Source organism: Muntiacus reevesi, chromosome 11, assembly GCF_963930625.1.
Source record: "Muntiacus reevesi chromosome 11, mMunRee1.1, whole genome shotgun sequence".
Classification (NCBI taxonomy): Eukaryota; Metazoa; Chordata; class Mammalia; order Artiodactyla; family Cervidae; genus Muntiacus; species Muntiacus reevesi.
The window spans coordinates 67,275,160-67,290,394 of NC_089259.1; the positions used below are offsets into that span (position 1 = coordinate 67,275,160).

Below are 15,235 nucleotides of genomic sequence, written 5' to 3' on the forward strand. Positions count from 1 at the left end.
AATCACTCCCCTGTACCTCTATATATTTAAAATGTAGTTTTTTGTCTTTATTTAACAAAGCCCATAAATGTAGGCTTCTAATTAGGGATGTGTAATTTGGATGTACAGTTGAGCATCTGAGCAGAGCAGAGAGAACTTGCATATATGTCACTGTCCTTTTAATTTTTAGCAGGTGGCTAAACCCCTTGTTTAAAATTGATCATGAACAGAAATTAACACAAGATGACATGTATTTGGTGCTTCCAGAAGATCGCTCCCAGCGCCTTGGAGAAGAGCTGCAAGGGTGAGCACAGGTGGCAGGGAGGAGGGGAGGGAGAGGGAGAATTTCCACGTGGGGCTAGAGGTGTGTGTGTGGGGCTTTGCCTTCCTCTGGGTTCTTCTGAGCCTCCTCCCCTGACACTGCACACTCACCCCCTCAGACTGACCCTGGGCTTAGCTGGGTCAGCCCAGCTAAGGGAGCTGGAGGAGCCCGTGTTCCCTGTGCATCTGTGGACGTGGAGGGAGCCCAGAACCACGGCCCTGGAGGCCGAGCTCTGTCCCTGGAGGTGGGGTCCCCGGAGGAGGGAGGCTGCCCCCCTGAGTGGCTCATGACCTGTGAGTCCAGCAGAGCTTGGAAGGAACTTATTTCCAGAATTGGGACTTTCCCCCCCTCAAAGCTTTTTATTCTGGTGTTTCAGGGTCTGCACTGCTCACCTTTCAGGAGCCCCGTGAGCAGTTAGGCAGCATCCATGGGGCCCCACAGAGCGCCTGTAGTGAAGGCTCCTCTCCCACTCCGCCCCTCCCCTTTCCCCTTTGGTGGACACGCTGTTCTTCACTGTGCTCTGTTTCTCGTCGCAGGTACTGGGATCAGGAAGTTTTGAGAGCCAAGACACACAAACGGGAGCCTTCTTTAATGAAAGCAATCGTAAAGTGTTACTGGAAATCCTGTCTAGTTTTGGGAATATTTACGTTTCTTGAGGTAAAAGTTTTTACATACTGTGCGTTGCTTCTCAGTGTATGCAGATCAGTACTGAGATGGATGCGATGCTGGGGAGAGAGGACAGCGGTTTGTCACAGGATAAATCTCATCATGATGTAGCTCAGTGGTTGTGTTTATATTTAGGATGGACAGATGCTTAGAGGACTGAGCCTCCAGGGGATTAGTACTAAGTTGGCCAAAAGTTCCTTCAGGTTTTCCCATAACAGCTTATGGGAAAGGATGACACTGACAAGACAAGACATTTTATACCATATTAGGACATTTTTGGAGAAGGAAATGGCAACCCACTCCAGTGTTCTTGCCTGGAGAATCCCAGGGGCGGTGGAGCCGGGTGGGCTGCCGTCGATGGGGTCGCACAGAGTCGGACACGACTGAAGTAACTTAGCAGCAGCAGGACATTTCTATTGCTCAGTACTTGATATAAATGCTGAAAGTGATCCTTGAGAAAAAGATCCTACAACCTCAAGGAATATGAGTCTCCTGGTTTGGAGGAAGTAAATTTGGATAAGAGCCCAGTAACATAAGGCATTTTATAGGTGCTCCAGCAAGTAATTGTTAACTTGCCCAGGTCACATCTGATAAATGATTTCCTAAAAAGGGGTCCTCGCTTCTTGTGTTCTTGTGGAACAGAAGTCTGGGCCCTGCATCTGGGCAGGAGCTGCCAGAGCTCCAAGAGCACACCCTTCCCTGGGCTGCACCCTCCCCATGGGCCAGGTCACCCAGGCCAGAAACCCCGTGGGGAGGAGCTCCAGCTGCACCATGAATTCATGCACCCTCTATGCTGGTTTTTTTCCCTGGTTGTGGGAGCAGATTCCTGGTTGAAGGGGGATCCTGATAGCCTGACATCGGCAGAGGGTGGAGGAGGGGATGTGCAGGGCAAACCAGAGATGGAAAGCTGTGAGCTCAGTGACCTCCGTGACCCTGAAGATCCTGGGTCAAGACCCCCAGAGGACAGTCCCTCTGGGGACACAGTGCCAGCAGCCCCCTGTTCTGGCTGAGTATGCTGGAGGTCTGCTGCAGACCCCCCTGGGTGGCTCATGCTCTCCGTGGTCCCTTAGCGCTGCCTTAGGGACATGGGCGGCCTGTGAGTGTGTGAGCAGGAGGGATGGAAGATGCAGTTGTTGTGAAAGGGGTGTTTTAGGTAGAGAAGGTGTGATTGTCATCAGTCCATTGTGTTGGGGTGAGGTGGGTGGGCCAGGTGGTTCACAGGTGGGCAGCATGGCTCTTGTTTAAAGGCTGTGCTGTACTGAAGGGCACTGTGGGCAGTGGGCAACTGGGCAGGTGAAGTCCGCCCCACTCAACTGGAGAGACAGAGGATCTGTCAGCTCCCAGGGGACTGAGTAGTCCTGGGGGATGGAGTTCTCACTGATGTCAGAAGAGGATTGGCCATTGTGCCAGAGGGTGGACAGGTGTGTGGGGCAGAGTGCCGCCTTAGAGAGGACACTGACCACTGAGATATTGTACTGCCTTGTGAAGGGTGGGGTGGAGTGTTGATCTCACAGTTGTCCAGCCCCAGTAACACTTCCTGCTGGGAATCCAAGAAGCCCAGGCCTGGGGGCTGCATAAGGTTCAACTGGTAGAGCCCCGGCCCCTCTTTCAGGAGGCTGGTTGTTGGGCAGTCATGGCAGAGAAGTGGGGAGTCGAGGACCTGGTAAATGTGGGGGCTCCTCTCAGTAGTAGTGCTACAAGTACTAGTGGCAGTAACAAGGAGTCGTACTGAGTAGTACTGGTGGTGGCAGCTGCAGTACTATTAGTAGTGTAGCAATAGTGATAGTAAGTACTCGAAATAAGTTTTGTATCAGGAACTGCTATGAGCACTTTATGTGTAGTAACATTTTTATTCTTTTGGCTAACTCAACAAAGTTGTAGTTGTCCTATTACCCCCATTGTTGAAGAAAGGACTCTGAACCCAAGTGATTACATAGGTTGCGTGTAGTTACAGGGAGCTTAAAAGACAAAGTGTGTTTCCATTTCAGGCACTCTGACTTACAAGCCTGATCATCTCAATGACTAAGAGCTTGTCAAGGGTCAGGAAGGCTTGTATTTAGAGCTTTGTCTTCCGGGTCTCAGACACATGCATCCTGAACTTTCTTTCAGTTCAGTTCACGTGTTCAGTCGTGTCCGACTCTTTGTGACCCCATGAATTGCAGCACGCCAGGCCTCCCTGTCCATCACGAACTCCCGGAGTTTACCCAAATTCATGTCCATCGAGTCGGTGATGCCATTCAGCCATCTCATCCCCTGTTGTCCCCTTCTCCTCCTGCCCCCAATCCCTCCCAGCATCAGGGTTTTTTCCAATGAGTTAACTCTTCACATCAGTTGACCAAAGTATTGGAATTTCAGCTTCAGCATCAGTTCTTCCAATGAATACCCAGGACCTATCCCCTTCAGGATGGACTGGTTGGATCTCCTTGCAGTCCAAGGGACTCTCAAGAGTCTTCTCTAACACCACAGTTCAAAAGCATCAATTCTTCAGCGCTCAGCTTTCTTCACAGTCCAAGTCTCACATCCATACATGGCCACTGGAAAAACCATAGCCTTGACTAGACGGACTTTCGTTGGCAAAGTAATGTCTCTGCTTTTTAACGTGCTATCTAGGTTGGTTATAACTTTCCTTCCAAGGAGTAAGTGTCTTTTAATTTCATGGCTGCAATCACCATGTGCAGTGGTTTTGTTTAAAGATAATAAACAGGATGCTAAGAACTTCCTGGAGCAGGAAGTCAGATTTGGGATCCTAATTGTGGGTAGATTTTAGGTGACCACGTCCCCTGGGGGCCAGATTTGACTAGGATGTTGATGCCAGCAACAACATCATGCTGTGGTCAGATGAACCAGGAACATTTTAAGAAGCCAGCTTCCCCTCATTACCATCCCTAAGTGGTGATAATTAGATAGTGGAAGATCTAAACTCAGCTCTGGATTCTCTAAAACATGAACACATTTACTTTGTGACGTCCTGCCTTCTTTTGATTCCTCTGGTGGACAGAATGACTCATGGGTTACCCGTGGTTTCTAGATGGTGCTGTGACCAACCACAGCACCGGCACAGGCACTCCTGGCAGTAGCGGTAGGAAGAGGCAGGCAATGCCAGTCCAGGGTGAGGATTCTGGGGTAAGGATTTCAAAGTGTGAAACCTCTGTCCTGTGAGAATTGAGGAGTGATCGTAATGCTGGGGAAGCCAGCACCAGGCTAATGTTCAACCTGGAGCACGTGCAGGTCACCCCTAATTAGAACAGAACAGCCAGCGAGTTTTCAGCATCCTTGCCCCTGTGTGCACACCCATGGGGACCTTGGGTGAGGAGAACAGGTCTCCGCCTGTCCAGGGCCCTCAGGGTGGAGAGGATGCACCTGAAGACTCTTCCTGGACCAGAGAGACAGAGACGTCTGTCTCCATCATCAGGGCTTCTCTCGGAGAGGTGAGGTCTCCACCTGCTGGTGTGTAAGTGGGGTGACCCCAGAGAACCAGAGCGGGTTCACCCAGTCCCTTCCCCTGAGAGGGGCGGAGTGACCAGGGTTTTTTTTTTTTTTGTGACCAGGGTTTATGTCCTCTTCCCGAGAACCTTAGAAATGGCCTGGCCTTGTTTAATTACTGACCTTTGTTCAAGATCACTTTTGCTGGTTGTCTCTGCTTTAGGTGGAGAATGTAGAATCACATATTTGTGTAAATCTTCACTTTGGAGCTCAACTGATGAGCAGGAAGTAAACAGAATCCTCTGCACCCCACAGAAGATCCCTCTGCATCTTCTCCTGGAGAGCTGAGTGGTCTTTGCATTTATTTCCCAACCCTTTCTTCTATGTGTCCCTCACTTCTGCTCCACCCAGGAGGCTGAGGAATGGCTGCTTGTGGCAGAGGTACTGTGGGCTCAGAGCAACCGCTGAGGACCACACGGAAAGGGAGAGGAGGAGGGGGCACTGAGCCAAACAGACAGACAGACCTGCAGAGCAGACCTGCCCTGCTGATTCTGAGAGCATAGTATTAGCCATCAGATGTTAGTAATATCCACAGTGATTACCTCGAGAGATATATGAGGGTGATGCTTTTCAATTCATTAAAAAAAAAAAAATCTGTGTTGTCTCATTGAAAAAAAGTTTTAAAAATTTAAGTATGATTGACTTACAATATTATAGTAGTTTCAAGTGTATAGCGTAGTGACTCAGTATTTTTGTATTATTTTGATTATTTTGATAATTAAATGTCACTTTGATTATTAAATGATCACACTGATCAGTCTAGTTATCCTCTGTCACCATACAAATTTTTCTAATGTTATTGACTATATTCCCTATGGTGTACATTACATTCCCACGACTTGTTTATTTTATAATTGGTTTATGTCTCTTAATTTCCCTCACCTATTTCACTCATCCTCCAATCCCCCTCAATCCATTTTCTTTAAAAAATCAAGGAAATAGATGACTCCTTTTTTTAAAAGATTACTTTCATAATGATGAAAAAAATCAAAATCCAGCTTAGAAGTGAAACTTTTAATTACATTCCAGGAAAGTTGGCTTTTAGAAGTGACTTTTCTCAAGAGATCTCATTCTACCATAATGGCCTGTAAACATCAGTGAGCTTTCTAAGCCCTTTGTTCAACCAGCCTCTGCCATTAAGGATAGAACGCGTCTCTTCCCAGGACTCCTGTCTTTTGTGCATACTGTAGAAATCCTTGTTAGTTTTTTGCTTTCTGATGTGACAAGATGTTTCTAGCTTATCCTTACACAAAAAAAGCTGTGCAGCCTTAAGTACAAATTTGCCTCAGCCCTGGAATCTTCATGTCTCCAAGCAGCCATGGCTCCTTCTAGTGGGAAATGGTGTTTAGAGACTCTGGTCTGGGCACTAGGGGTGCTCATTGCTGTTGAGTTGGCTATGTTTCTCAGCTTTGTCATTGGACAAAGCTAGTATACATTTTTTTGTAGTAAACAAACCTTGAGTTTATATGGGTATTTTCAATTTAAATCAGATTCAGGACAGTAGTGCTTTTGCTTTATCTTTTAACTCTTAGATTGGATCTGTTTTCTTTCATCATCTGTTCTCTTTTCTGCCATGCCTAATCCCAGTTCTCAGTGATATAAACATAATTACTCATTTAAAAATCTTATAGTATCAACACTATTAACCATAATGTGACTTTTGGAAGCTTTTTTGTTGTTGTTGTTGTTGTTCATATTGTCCTTAGGCATATCACACAGGGAATGTGTTTTCAAATTATTTTTTTACAACCACTTTTAATAATTCATTTTTTATAACTCTTGTCAGCCTACTGGATGGATATAACTTTTCTTTCATCTTACTCTGAAATTTTAGGAATTGCTTTTGAAAACTTTATTGTTTTTTTTTTTCTTTTTAATTTTTTTCTTTATTTTTATTAATTGGAGGCTAATTACTTTGCAATATTGTAGTGGTTTTTGCCATACATTGACATGAATCAGTCATGGATTTACATGTAATTATAATTCTGTATAATGTTTTGCTAGGAATGATTGAAGGCAGGAGGACAAGGGGACAACAGAGGATGAGATGGTTGGATGGTATCACCAACTCAAAGGAGATGAGTTTGAGTAGACTTCGGGAGTTGGTGATGGACAGGGAGGCCTGGTATGCTGTGGTCCATGGGGTTACAAAGAGTCAGACACAACTGAGTGACTGAACTGAACTGATAATGTTTTCACAATTTCAAACTCAGTAAACAGAAGAGGCTGTTTTTAAGGAAGACTGATATCCTTGCTGGCTCCATTCTAATTCACACTCCCCTTTTAGAGGTAACATTACAAAGTTTGATTCATGTTTTTATTTTGCAGATATAGTATTTTATAAACATTTAATTTTTTCTGTAGTGTCAAATGAAAGGTCTGAATTTCATCATTGGTGTCTCAAGAGTTTGGTTTCATAAGGAATTTTCCTAGAAGCATGATATGTAACATGGGACTCTGGTTAAAACCCTCTGTGGCACTTGTAAGTCCTTCAGAGCAGGTTCATGGCCCCTCCACGTCCAGATGCCCTGTTGATGCAGAATAGCAGATGCTTACATGGGATTAGTTTCTGCAGCCAACATCTTCTAGGGAGAGGGAACTTCAGGCTCCATCCCTAATCATTTGAACCTAAATCAGTTTCTGGAGGCTGGGTTTCAGTCCTTAGAGTGCTCCTAACCCCTCCCAGGTGATGCTAAGCTGCAGTCAGGATGAAGACCACTGTGTCAGGAGGAGTGAAGTTATATTGAGAATCCTAATGACTATTATTTTCCCAGATTCACTGCTTTTCCTCCTTAGCTCTGCATCTTTCTCAGCTCTACTCTGTCATCTGTTCCCCCATTTCTGAAGATAAAACTGTCTATTCATTTTTTCCATAAGCTCATTCTCTTATGCTTATATATTTCACTCAAGCATTGTTTTCTTTGATAGCTTGTTTCTATTTTCTGTGTTTTCTTAATTTTTCTCATGAAGTGGAGATGGTGGAGTTGGGTAAGAAACCTTTTAAGTACATGTAGAAATATAACAGAGAAGCTATACTGACTAGGGAAATTTTAGCACTTAAACCTATGAGAAGTTCCCCTAAGAAGTAGGAAATGGGGCCCCAAAGTCAAATACTTTCAGAAGGTTGAATACCAGGGACTGCACCAAGAAATGTCTATCTCTCTCATACCCTGAGATTCCTGTGAATGAATGTTGTTATATTGTTGGACTCTTAAAAATCTTTTATGGTTTCACAGTTGTGAAGAATTCCTGTGAAGGAGTAAGAACTCTATTCTCAGTTGGTTTGTGGAAAGAATATTCACAGATCAAACTTAGATTGACATCAAAGGTGAAGGGTTTGGGAACAATTTTTGATCTTTTCCTTGCTTATCCAGAAAGTTTTAATTTGGTTAGTTTCAAGTTTGTGAAAGTCACCCAATTGTGTCTGACTCTTTGCAACCCCCATAGACTGTAGAGTCCATGGAATTCTCCAGGCCAGAATACTAGAGTGGGTAGCCTTTCCCTTCTCCAGGGGATCTTCTCGACCCAGGAATCAAACAGGGGTCTCCTCATTGCAGGTGGGTTCTTTACCTACTGAGCTATCAGGCGAGCCCCCAGTTTCAAGTTTGATAGTGAATACTTTCTCAGTTGTTTTTTACCTCACTAATTGAGGGTTAGGATTAGGAACAGACAGAAGAGTAGAAGCTACAGGCCCTGGACTGGCATTACTCCTTAGTGAGTCTGTTTGCTCCACTGGCATATTAAATTCTGTCTCTCAGCAGAAAAATCGAGACATTTAGGCAACAATGACCTGCCTTTATGTTGCAATATATTTTTTTTTGTTGCTGAATTTGTTGTATTTACAGTGTTCTTTAAGTAGGTGACATTACTCTTGCTTTTCCTGTAATTACAATGATATTAGGACCAAATAGAGAGCTGAGTAACAGTCAGCAGTGATTCCCAAAGAGAATCACAGTTTTAGGACACTTTGGGATGGCAGGTGTTACTGCTGGGCTTCTGGTGGAGAGCCCCAGGTTTGTAGCCTGCAGCACTGGGCTTCCCTTGATCATATCTGGGCTGGGACTGCCTTGTGTAGTTTGACATTCTTGCTGCTCTGTGTAAGCCTCCAGACTTCTACCTCAGTAAACTCTATAAACAGTGTGTTTTATAATCTATGATGTGAGGGGCTCTTGTTAAGCTTTTAGCACCTCTAAGGGTGAATGATGGGGCTTTCTGTAAATGTAGCAGTGAGCCTTCGTGTTCTTGAAAACTGGTCATCTTACTCTGATATGGTCATCTTACTCATAATTCTTCCACTACATGGTCTTCTCTTCTCTGGAGTAGATCAAATCTCCTGTGACCATGTGGAAGGTAAGGCAGGTGTTACAGCCTGTGAACATGTGTGTGTAGAGCAAGACAGGAGTGTAGGGCTTCAGTGCCTCATCCATTTGAGAGATGGGGTCAGCTTTCTGTAAATAATTTGAGCAGGCACTAGTTGGTTGAGCAGAAAATGCTTTTTAGTTATGCTTCACATTTTGGGCTTTAGATTCTCCTTCCTTCCTCTTATGTGTGTGGGTGCCTCAACTTTTTAGAGACAGTAGAGAGCTTTCAAAAGAAAACCCATCTGGGAACTTCCCTGGTGGTCCTAAGAGTCTGCCTTTCAATGCAGGGGTCACGAGTTTGATCTCTGGTCATGAGAGTAAGATATTACCTGCCTCAGGGCAACTAAACTGACAGTTCCCAACTAGAGATGCCTGCACACTGCAATGAAGACTCAACACAGCCAAAAAAAAGAAAGAAAAGTTTTGTGCTGGAGGTTTCTTGGTGGATGATGTTCCACAGTTGAGTAGACCAGCTGATAGTAGAAGTTGATAGAGATCAAATCCAGACATTGATTGAGCAATCAATGTTATATCATGTGGGAGATAGCCAACATACTCCAAATATCCAAAAAAACCCATCAAAAGTCATTTTACCATTTTGTTTATGTTAAAGTTTTGTGCTGGAGGTTTCTTGGTGGATGATGTTCCACAGTTGAGTAGACCAGTTGATAGTAGAAGTTGATAGAGATCAAATCCAGACATTGATTGAGCAATCAATGTTATATCATGTGGGAGATAGCCAACATACTCAAAATATCCAAAAAAACCCATCAAAAGTCATTTTACCATTTTGTTTATGTTAATCACTTTGTTGTTTGGTTTCCACCTAAGTTAAGCAGGATATGGGAGGGGGGAACTCTTCTTGACCATATTGCCACACTCAATTACCTACTGAAATGTAACTATTAATAAAATGCTCCTTTTTAAAAACAAATTGTGATGGGCAATGGAAAGTGGATACTGTACACCAATGTGGAATGGAAGAGATCATGGGGTAAGTGAAATGAACCACCACCAACCACACCAAAGTCCAGTCTTCATCCAGAGAAGCTGATGTTATATATATTGTGGGACTGAAAGGGAGTCCTCTATTATGAGCTTCTTCTAGAAAACCAGTTAAGTCCAATGAGTACTTCTCCCAGTTAGATCAACTTAAAGCATCACTTGATGAAAAGTGTCTGAAATTAGTCAACAGAAAATGCATTAACTTCCATCAGGATAATGTAAGATTGCATGTTTCTTTGATGACCAGGCAGAAACTGATACAGCCTGTCCTGGAGGATGTAACTCATCTTCCATATTTACCAGACATTGCACTTTCAGATTTCCATTTATTTTGTTTTTTACAAAATTCTCTTACTGGAAGAAAATTTTAATTCTCTGGAAGACTGTAAAAGGCACCTGAAATAGATACAAAGTTTTCCTCAAAAAGATACAAAGATTTGGGAAGATGGAATTAGGAAATTGCCTGAAAAATGGAAGAAGGTAATGGAACCGAACTTTGAAAAGGTTGTTCAACAAAGTTCTTGGTGAAGATGAAAAATGTGCCTTTTATTTTTGCTTAAAAACCAAAAGAACTTTTTAGCCAACCCAATACTAAAGCTTTATTGTCTTTGAATGTAAGATTTTGGCTTACGTTGAAACTAGCACTGTTGTCTGCTTGGCTACTTTGAGGTAGTGGATCTGTGTATTTTTCTTTTAGATTAGCCATGAATGTAGCGTTTTTTCAAGATGGCTTTTTAACATGCTAATAATAGAAGTAAAACTTGTGTTAAGAAAAACTGGCATCACTTGTATTTCTAATTAAGGTTCTTTTCTTCTTTCTTTCAGGAAGGCACCAAAGTAGTTCAACCCATCTTTTTGGGGAAAATGGTTAGTTATGTTGAAAACTATGATCCTGCCAATTCTGCTGCTTTGCACGAAGCCTACGCCTACACGGCGGGGCTGAGTGCCTGCGTGCTCGTGTGGGCCGTTCTGCACCACGTGTACTTCTGTCACATTCAGCGCGTGGGGATGAGGCTGAGAGTAGCCGTGTGCCACATGATCTACCGCAAGGTGAGTGTCACTCGGTACCACGGTGTGTACCTCCCCCGAAGCGTCAGAAGTATTTTGGGAAAGTTCTCTGTAAACTAAAAATTTGTAACTGGGATCATTTACACCTTCCTAAAGAGACTTGCTATTTGCATCAGGCCAATTTTGTTGTCATTTAAGCAAACTTTACCAATAAATAATAAAAAATTTTGTGTTGAGATCGGGTCAGAGCTGCCTTTGATAACTTTTATCCACAGGTTGTTGCATAATATCCACTCAGCTTGTAATGGATTCTGATGATCAAATTGGTTTTCAATGTTTTCATACTTAAATCTCATAGCTGTATTTGTGGAACTTTTGTTGTTCATTAAAACCTTCTTTTACATTGAAGTTGTATTTAAAAGTAAACGTCAGTGACTGGATTTATGAAATTAAATCTAGGAGCAAAAAATGTATTTGAGAAAGGAAATGATTATATTTTTAAATGACCCATCTAATCATATTGCATATAATTGTGTGAACAAAAGAAAAATATAAATGGAATCCTTGCCAAACATAGACTCGTTCACTTAATTCTATAGTTATGATTGTTTATAATGGTATTAAAGAATAGAGCTGAATGTTGGGATGAAACTTGAAATCATATACTGTTTTTAGTATTTTGGTGAGAATTTTTTGCTATTCATTCAAGTTATTTAATTAATTCAATGTTTCTTTTTTCTTAAGTATGCATTTTAGCACTTTTAATAAGACCTGATTTAATGTGTTCAGTGATTTTGTAATGAAAAATGCCACAGAATTATTCCATAGTTTATCCTGGCCTTAACTAGCTTAAAAGAAATAAGAATTTTCGGTGTTTTTATAAAGGAATTGCCACAGATACACTAGTGTTACGAACTGAAGGGCTCTTTATAAATTTGATCTTGGATGTCTCTTTGCCCTGGGCTGTTTACTTTTTTCTAGAAAAAAAAATTATATAACTATTTTTTATAGTTGAAATTTGTGGAGAGAGTAGATCTTAAGTGTTATCACCACACATACAAAAGGGTAACTAAATGTGATGATGGCATATGTTTATTTGTTTTTCTACTGTAACTGTTTCCCAATGTTTATTTATATCAAAACATCACGTTACACATATTAAATATATTTAATTTTTGCTACAAATAAAATCCTCATTGAAGGCTAAAACCAAAAAATTTAAATGAAAAATATTGCTTCTCTTATTATTTGCTACTTATGCAGAGCTTCTGTTTCTTGGGACTACTTTTCTGGGAAAAATGTAGGATGTGTTCTCCCCATCTTTCCTTTAGTAAAATCTTGTTAAATCTGGGGACTGTGAACTCAGGGCCCTGGCATCTCACTGTCTGTGTTTGGTTTTGGCACATGAGTCCAGGTTCTCCTTGCATGACATACCCTCTAGTTAAGGATCTTCATTGTCAGTCATCATCATCTTTGTTATTCTCTTGCACCTTTTACCATTTAATAGACAAATACTCAGATTTCCCCACAAATTCAGTTCAATTCAGTTGCTCAGTCGTGTCCAACTCTTTGAAACCTCTTTGGACTGCAGCACACCAGGCCTCCCTGTCCATCACCAACTCCCAGAATTTACTCAAACTCATGTCCATTGAGTCAGTGATGCCATCCAACCATTTCATCCTCTGTTGTCCCCTTCTTCTCCTGCCTTCAATCTTTCCCCACATCAGGGTCTTTCCCAATGAGTCAGTTCTTTGCATCAGGCAGCCAAATATTGGAGTTTCAGCTTCAGCATCAGTCCTTCCAAAGAATATTCAGTACTGATTTCCTTTAGGATGGACTGGTTGGATCTCGTTGCTGTCCAGAGGACTCTCAAGAGTCTTCTCCAACACCACAGTTCAAAAACATCAATTCTTTGGTGCTCAGCTTTCTTTATAGTCAGACTCTCACATCAGTACATGACTACTGGAAAGAACATAGCTTTGACTATATGGACCTCTGTTGGCATAATGATGTCTCTGCTTTTAATATGCTGTTTAGATTTTGGCTGAAAATTACTTAGCTGGCTCCTAAGTCTAAACCTACATTCATTTATCCTTTGGGCAGGGCCAAGTTCACTGAGAAACAGGGTGGAGGGTTTTGCTTCTGTCTCCTCCTCCCTTTGCTGTCCTTGCAGGCAAGGCTGCCGCCACGTTGAATCGTCTAAGGATGAACATGGGTCCCTAGAGCCCTGCTTTCAGGCATCATCCTGCTTGTCCTGACACCACACAAAACCCCGTGAAAATGCACTCCATTTTGCTATGTTCTCAGGCTGATTTGGTATCACTGTAGGAATCTGACTGTCTGTATCTTTCTCTCATTTCAGTCACTTTGCCTGAGTAGCTCGGCCATGGGGAAGACCACCACAGGCCAGATAGTTAACCTGCTGTCCAACGATGTGAACAGGTTTGATCAGGTGAGCTGCCGCTAGGGATCCTCTTTCATTTCCCATCCTTCTTCTTACTGGATTTAACTTATTGGGATGCCAAGTGCCAGCGTTTGGTGTCAGCCAGGGTTCTGTTGAGGACATAAGACAAGGGTTCTCTTTATCCAATGCTCATTTCCTCTGTGTACACCTTAGATGTGATAATGATAATAGTTTTGTCCTGTAGGTGAGAAGTTTGTTTTTCTGACATTGTCTGCAATATACTTCAGTGGTAGGAAGGCAGTAGTGTTCTTGGACAGCTTGGTTAGTGTTCGTAGGGGTCCTCCATAGAAGTTTCACAGTGGCCTTTCTTGGCATGCAGAGTCAGTGTTGCTGCCTCAACTGTCTTCCTCCCTCTGGATGATGAAGGCCTGGTGGGCAGGGATTGTTCTTTCTCCTGCGCCCTGTTCAGTGCTGCTGCATAGGGAGCCTTTGAGGAATAATGCCAGGTGGGTGGTCTCCAGCTATGCACAACCTCCTCCCTGCTGTCCCATCATACCCATTTCACACTTACCTTATGAATAGATCACATTACCGGGGTGTTGCAGCTGTTGGCCAGATCTGCACAGAACAGTTCTCTTTCCTGGATGATCCTGGCCCTTAAGTTTGGGTGCTTACCTGGTAGCTCAGATGGTAAACAATCCACCTGCAATGCAGGAGGCCCGGGTTTGATCCCTGGGTCAGGAACATTCCCTGGAGAAGGAAATGGCACCCTGCTCCAGTTATCATGCCAGAATAATTCCATGAACAGAGGAGCCTGGTGGGCTATAATCCATGGGGTCGCAAAGAGTCGGACATGACTAAGCGACTAACACTTTCACTTCTTCTTCAATTATTCACTCATCAAACATGATGTAAGGCCTCTACTTAATTTGAAGGATGAATAAGCCTTAATTTCTGCCCTGGAAAGGCCACAGACTGTCCAAAAGGTAAATGCACAAGCAGTTATTGCAAAGTATGGTAGCTACCATATTATAGGCTCTTCTGGGGAGATGGGGCTGAATTTTGGGACAGAGAGAGTTTGGGGAAGCCCAGAGCTCATCTGTGTTGTGGACAAAATCAACATCTTCCATCAGTGATGCTGGCCGGGTTCTCCTTGGCACGTCCCTGAGGCTAGCCCTGTGCTACCCCAGAACAGCATCATCTGGGGTGGACGCTTGGATTTCTGCTTCATCAGGTGTAAAACTCACTGAAATCATTTCTGTTTAGATTCCTGTCTGTTCCTTCAGAGCAGATTGTTTCTACACTGTGTCCTTACTGGTTTTATTGTATGCAGTCCTAAGAAGGCTTTGTCTTTCTCTTATAAGGTAACGATGTTCCTGCACTATCTGTGGGTGGGGCCACTGCAGGCTGTCGCAGTGACCGCCCTGCTCTGGATGGAAATAGGAATGTCGTGTCTTGCTGGGATGGCAGTTCTCATTATTCTTCTGCTTTTGCAAAGCTGCTTCGGGATGTTGTTTTCATCACTCCGGTAAGAGAAACACTGGTTTAAAAAATAGGTGATATGTGCTTAGTAACATGCACCATCTGCTTGATGCTTCTGATCAAAATCAAAACCAATGCCTTCTCTGGTCTCTGGGTGCATTGTAGACCCTTCAGGCTTTGCAAGTGGAGGCTCCAGCCTTAAACTGAAGGCTGATTTTGAAGAGGGAAAGGAGATGGCACTCACTGTCTCCTCCCACTACCATACCTGAATAAGTGGAGTGTCCTTGAGCAGAATGTACCTATGTTGATGTTATGTAAACTTTATTAAATAGTAATAATCCTATAGGCTCAAATTTAGCTGCATGTATTTTTGTTATGTTAGAACAATTTTCAGGTATCTATTTTCATGTCTTGTTTTTAGTTCAGTGTTTCCATTAACTTATAAGTGCCTCAAGGACAAGGTCAATCTTAATTATATATATCTTTATAAAGCCCCACAATTGCAGCAGATTATGTGACAGAACA

The 15,235-nt window shown here is 42.9% G+C and overlaps 1 protein-coding gene across 1 annotated transcript in view; it reads left to right on the forward strand.

The window, feature by feature from the left end:
• Positions 1–15,235, forward strand: part of LOC136144150 (ATP-binding cassette sub-family C member 4-like) — a 140,793-nt gene that overhangs the window by 9,729 nt on the left and 115,829 nt on the right. The window contains exons 2-6 of the mRNA XM_065901808.1: positions 173–283; positions 838–958; positions 10,642–10,866; positions 13,187–13,276; positions 14,593–14,756. Coding sequence (XP_065757880.1) covers positions 173–283; positions 838–958; positions 10,642–10,866; positions 13,187–13,276; positions 14,593–14,756 — 711 coding nt within the window. The remainder of the gene's footprint in view (positions 1–172; positions 284–837; positions 959–10,641; positions 10,867–13,186; positions 13,277–14,592; positions 14,757–15,235) is intronic.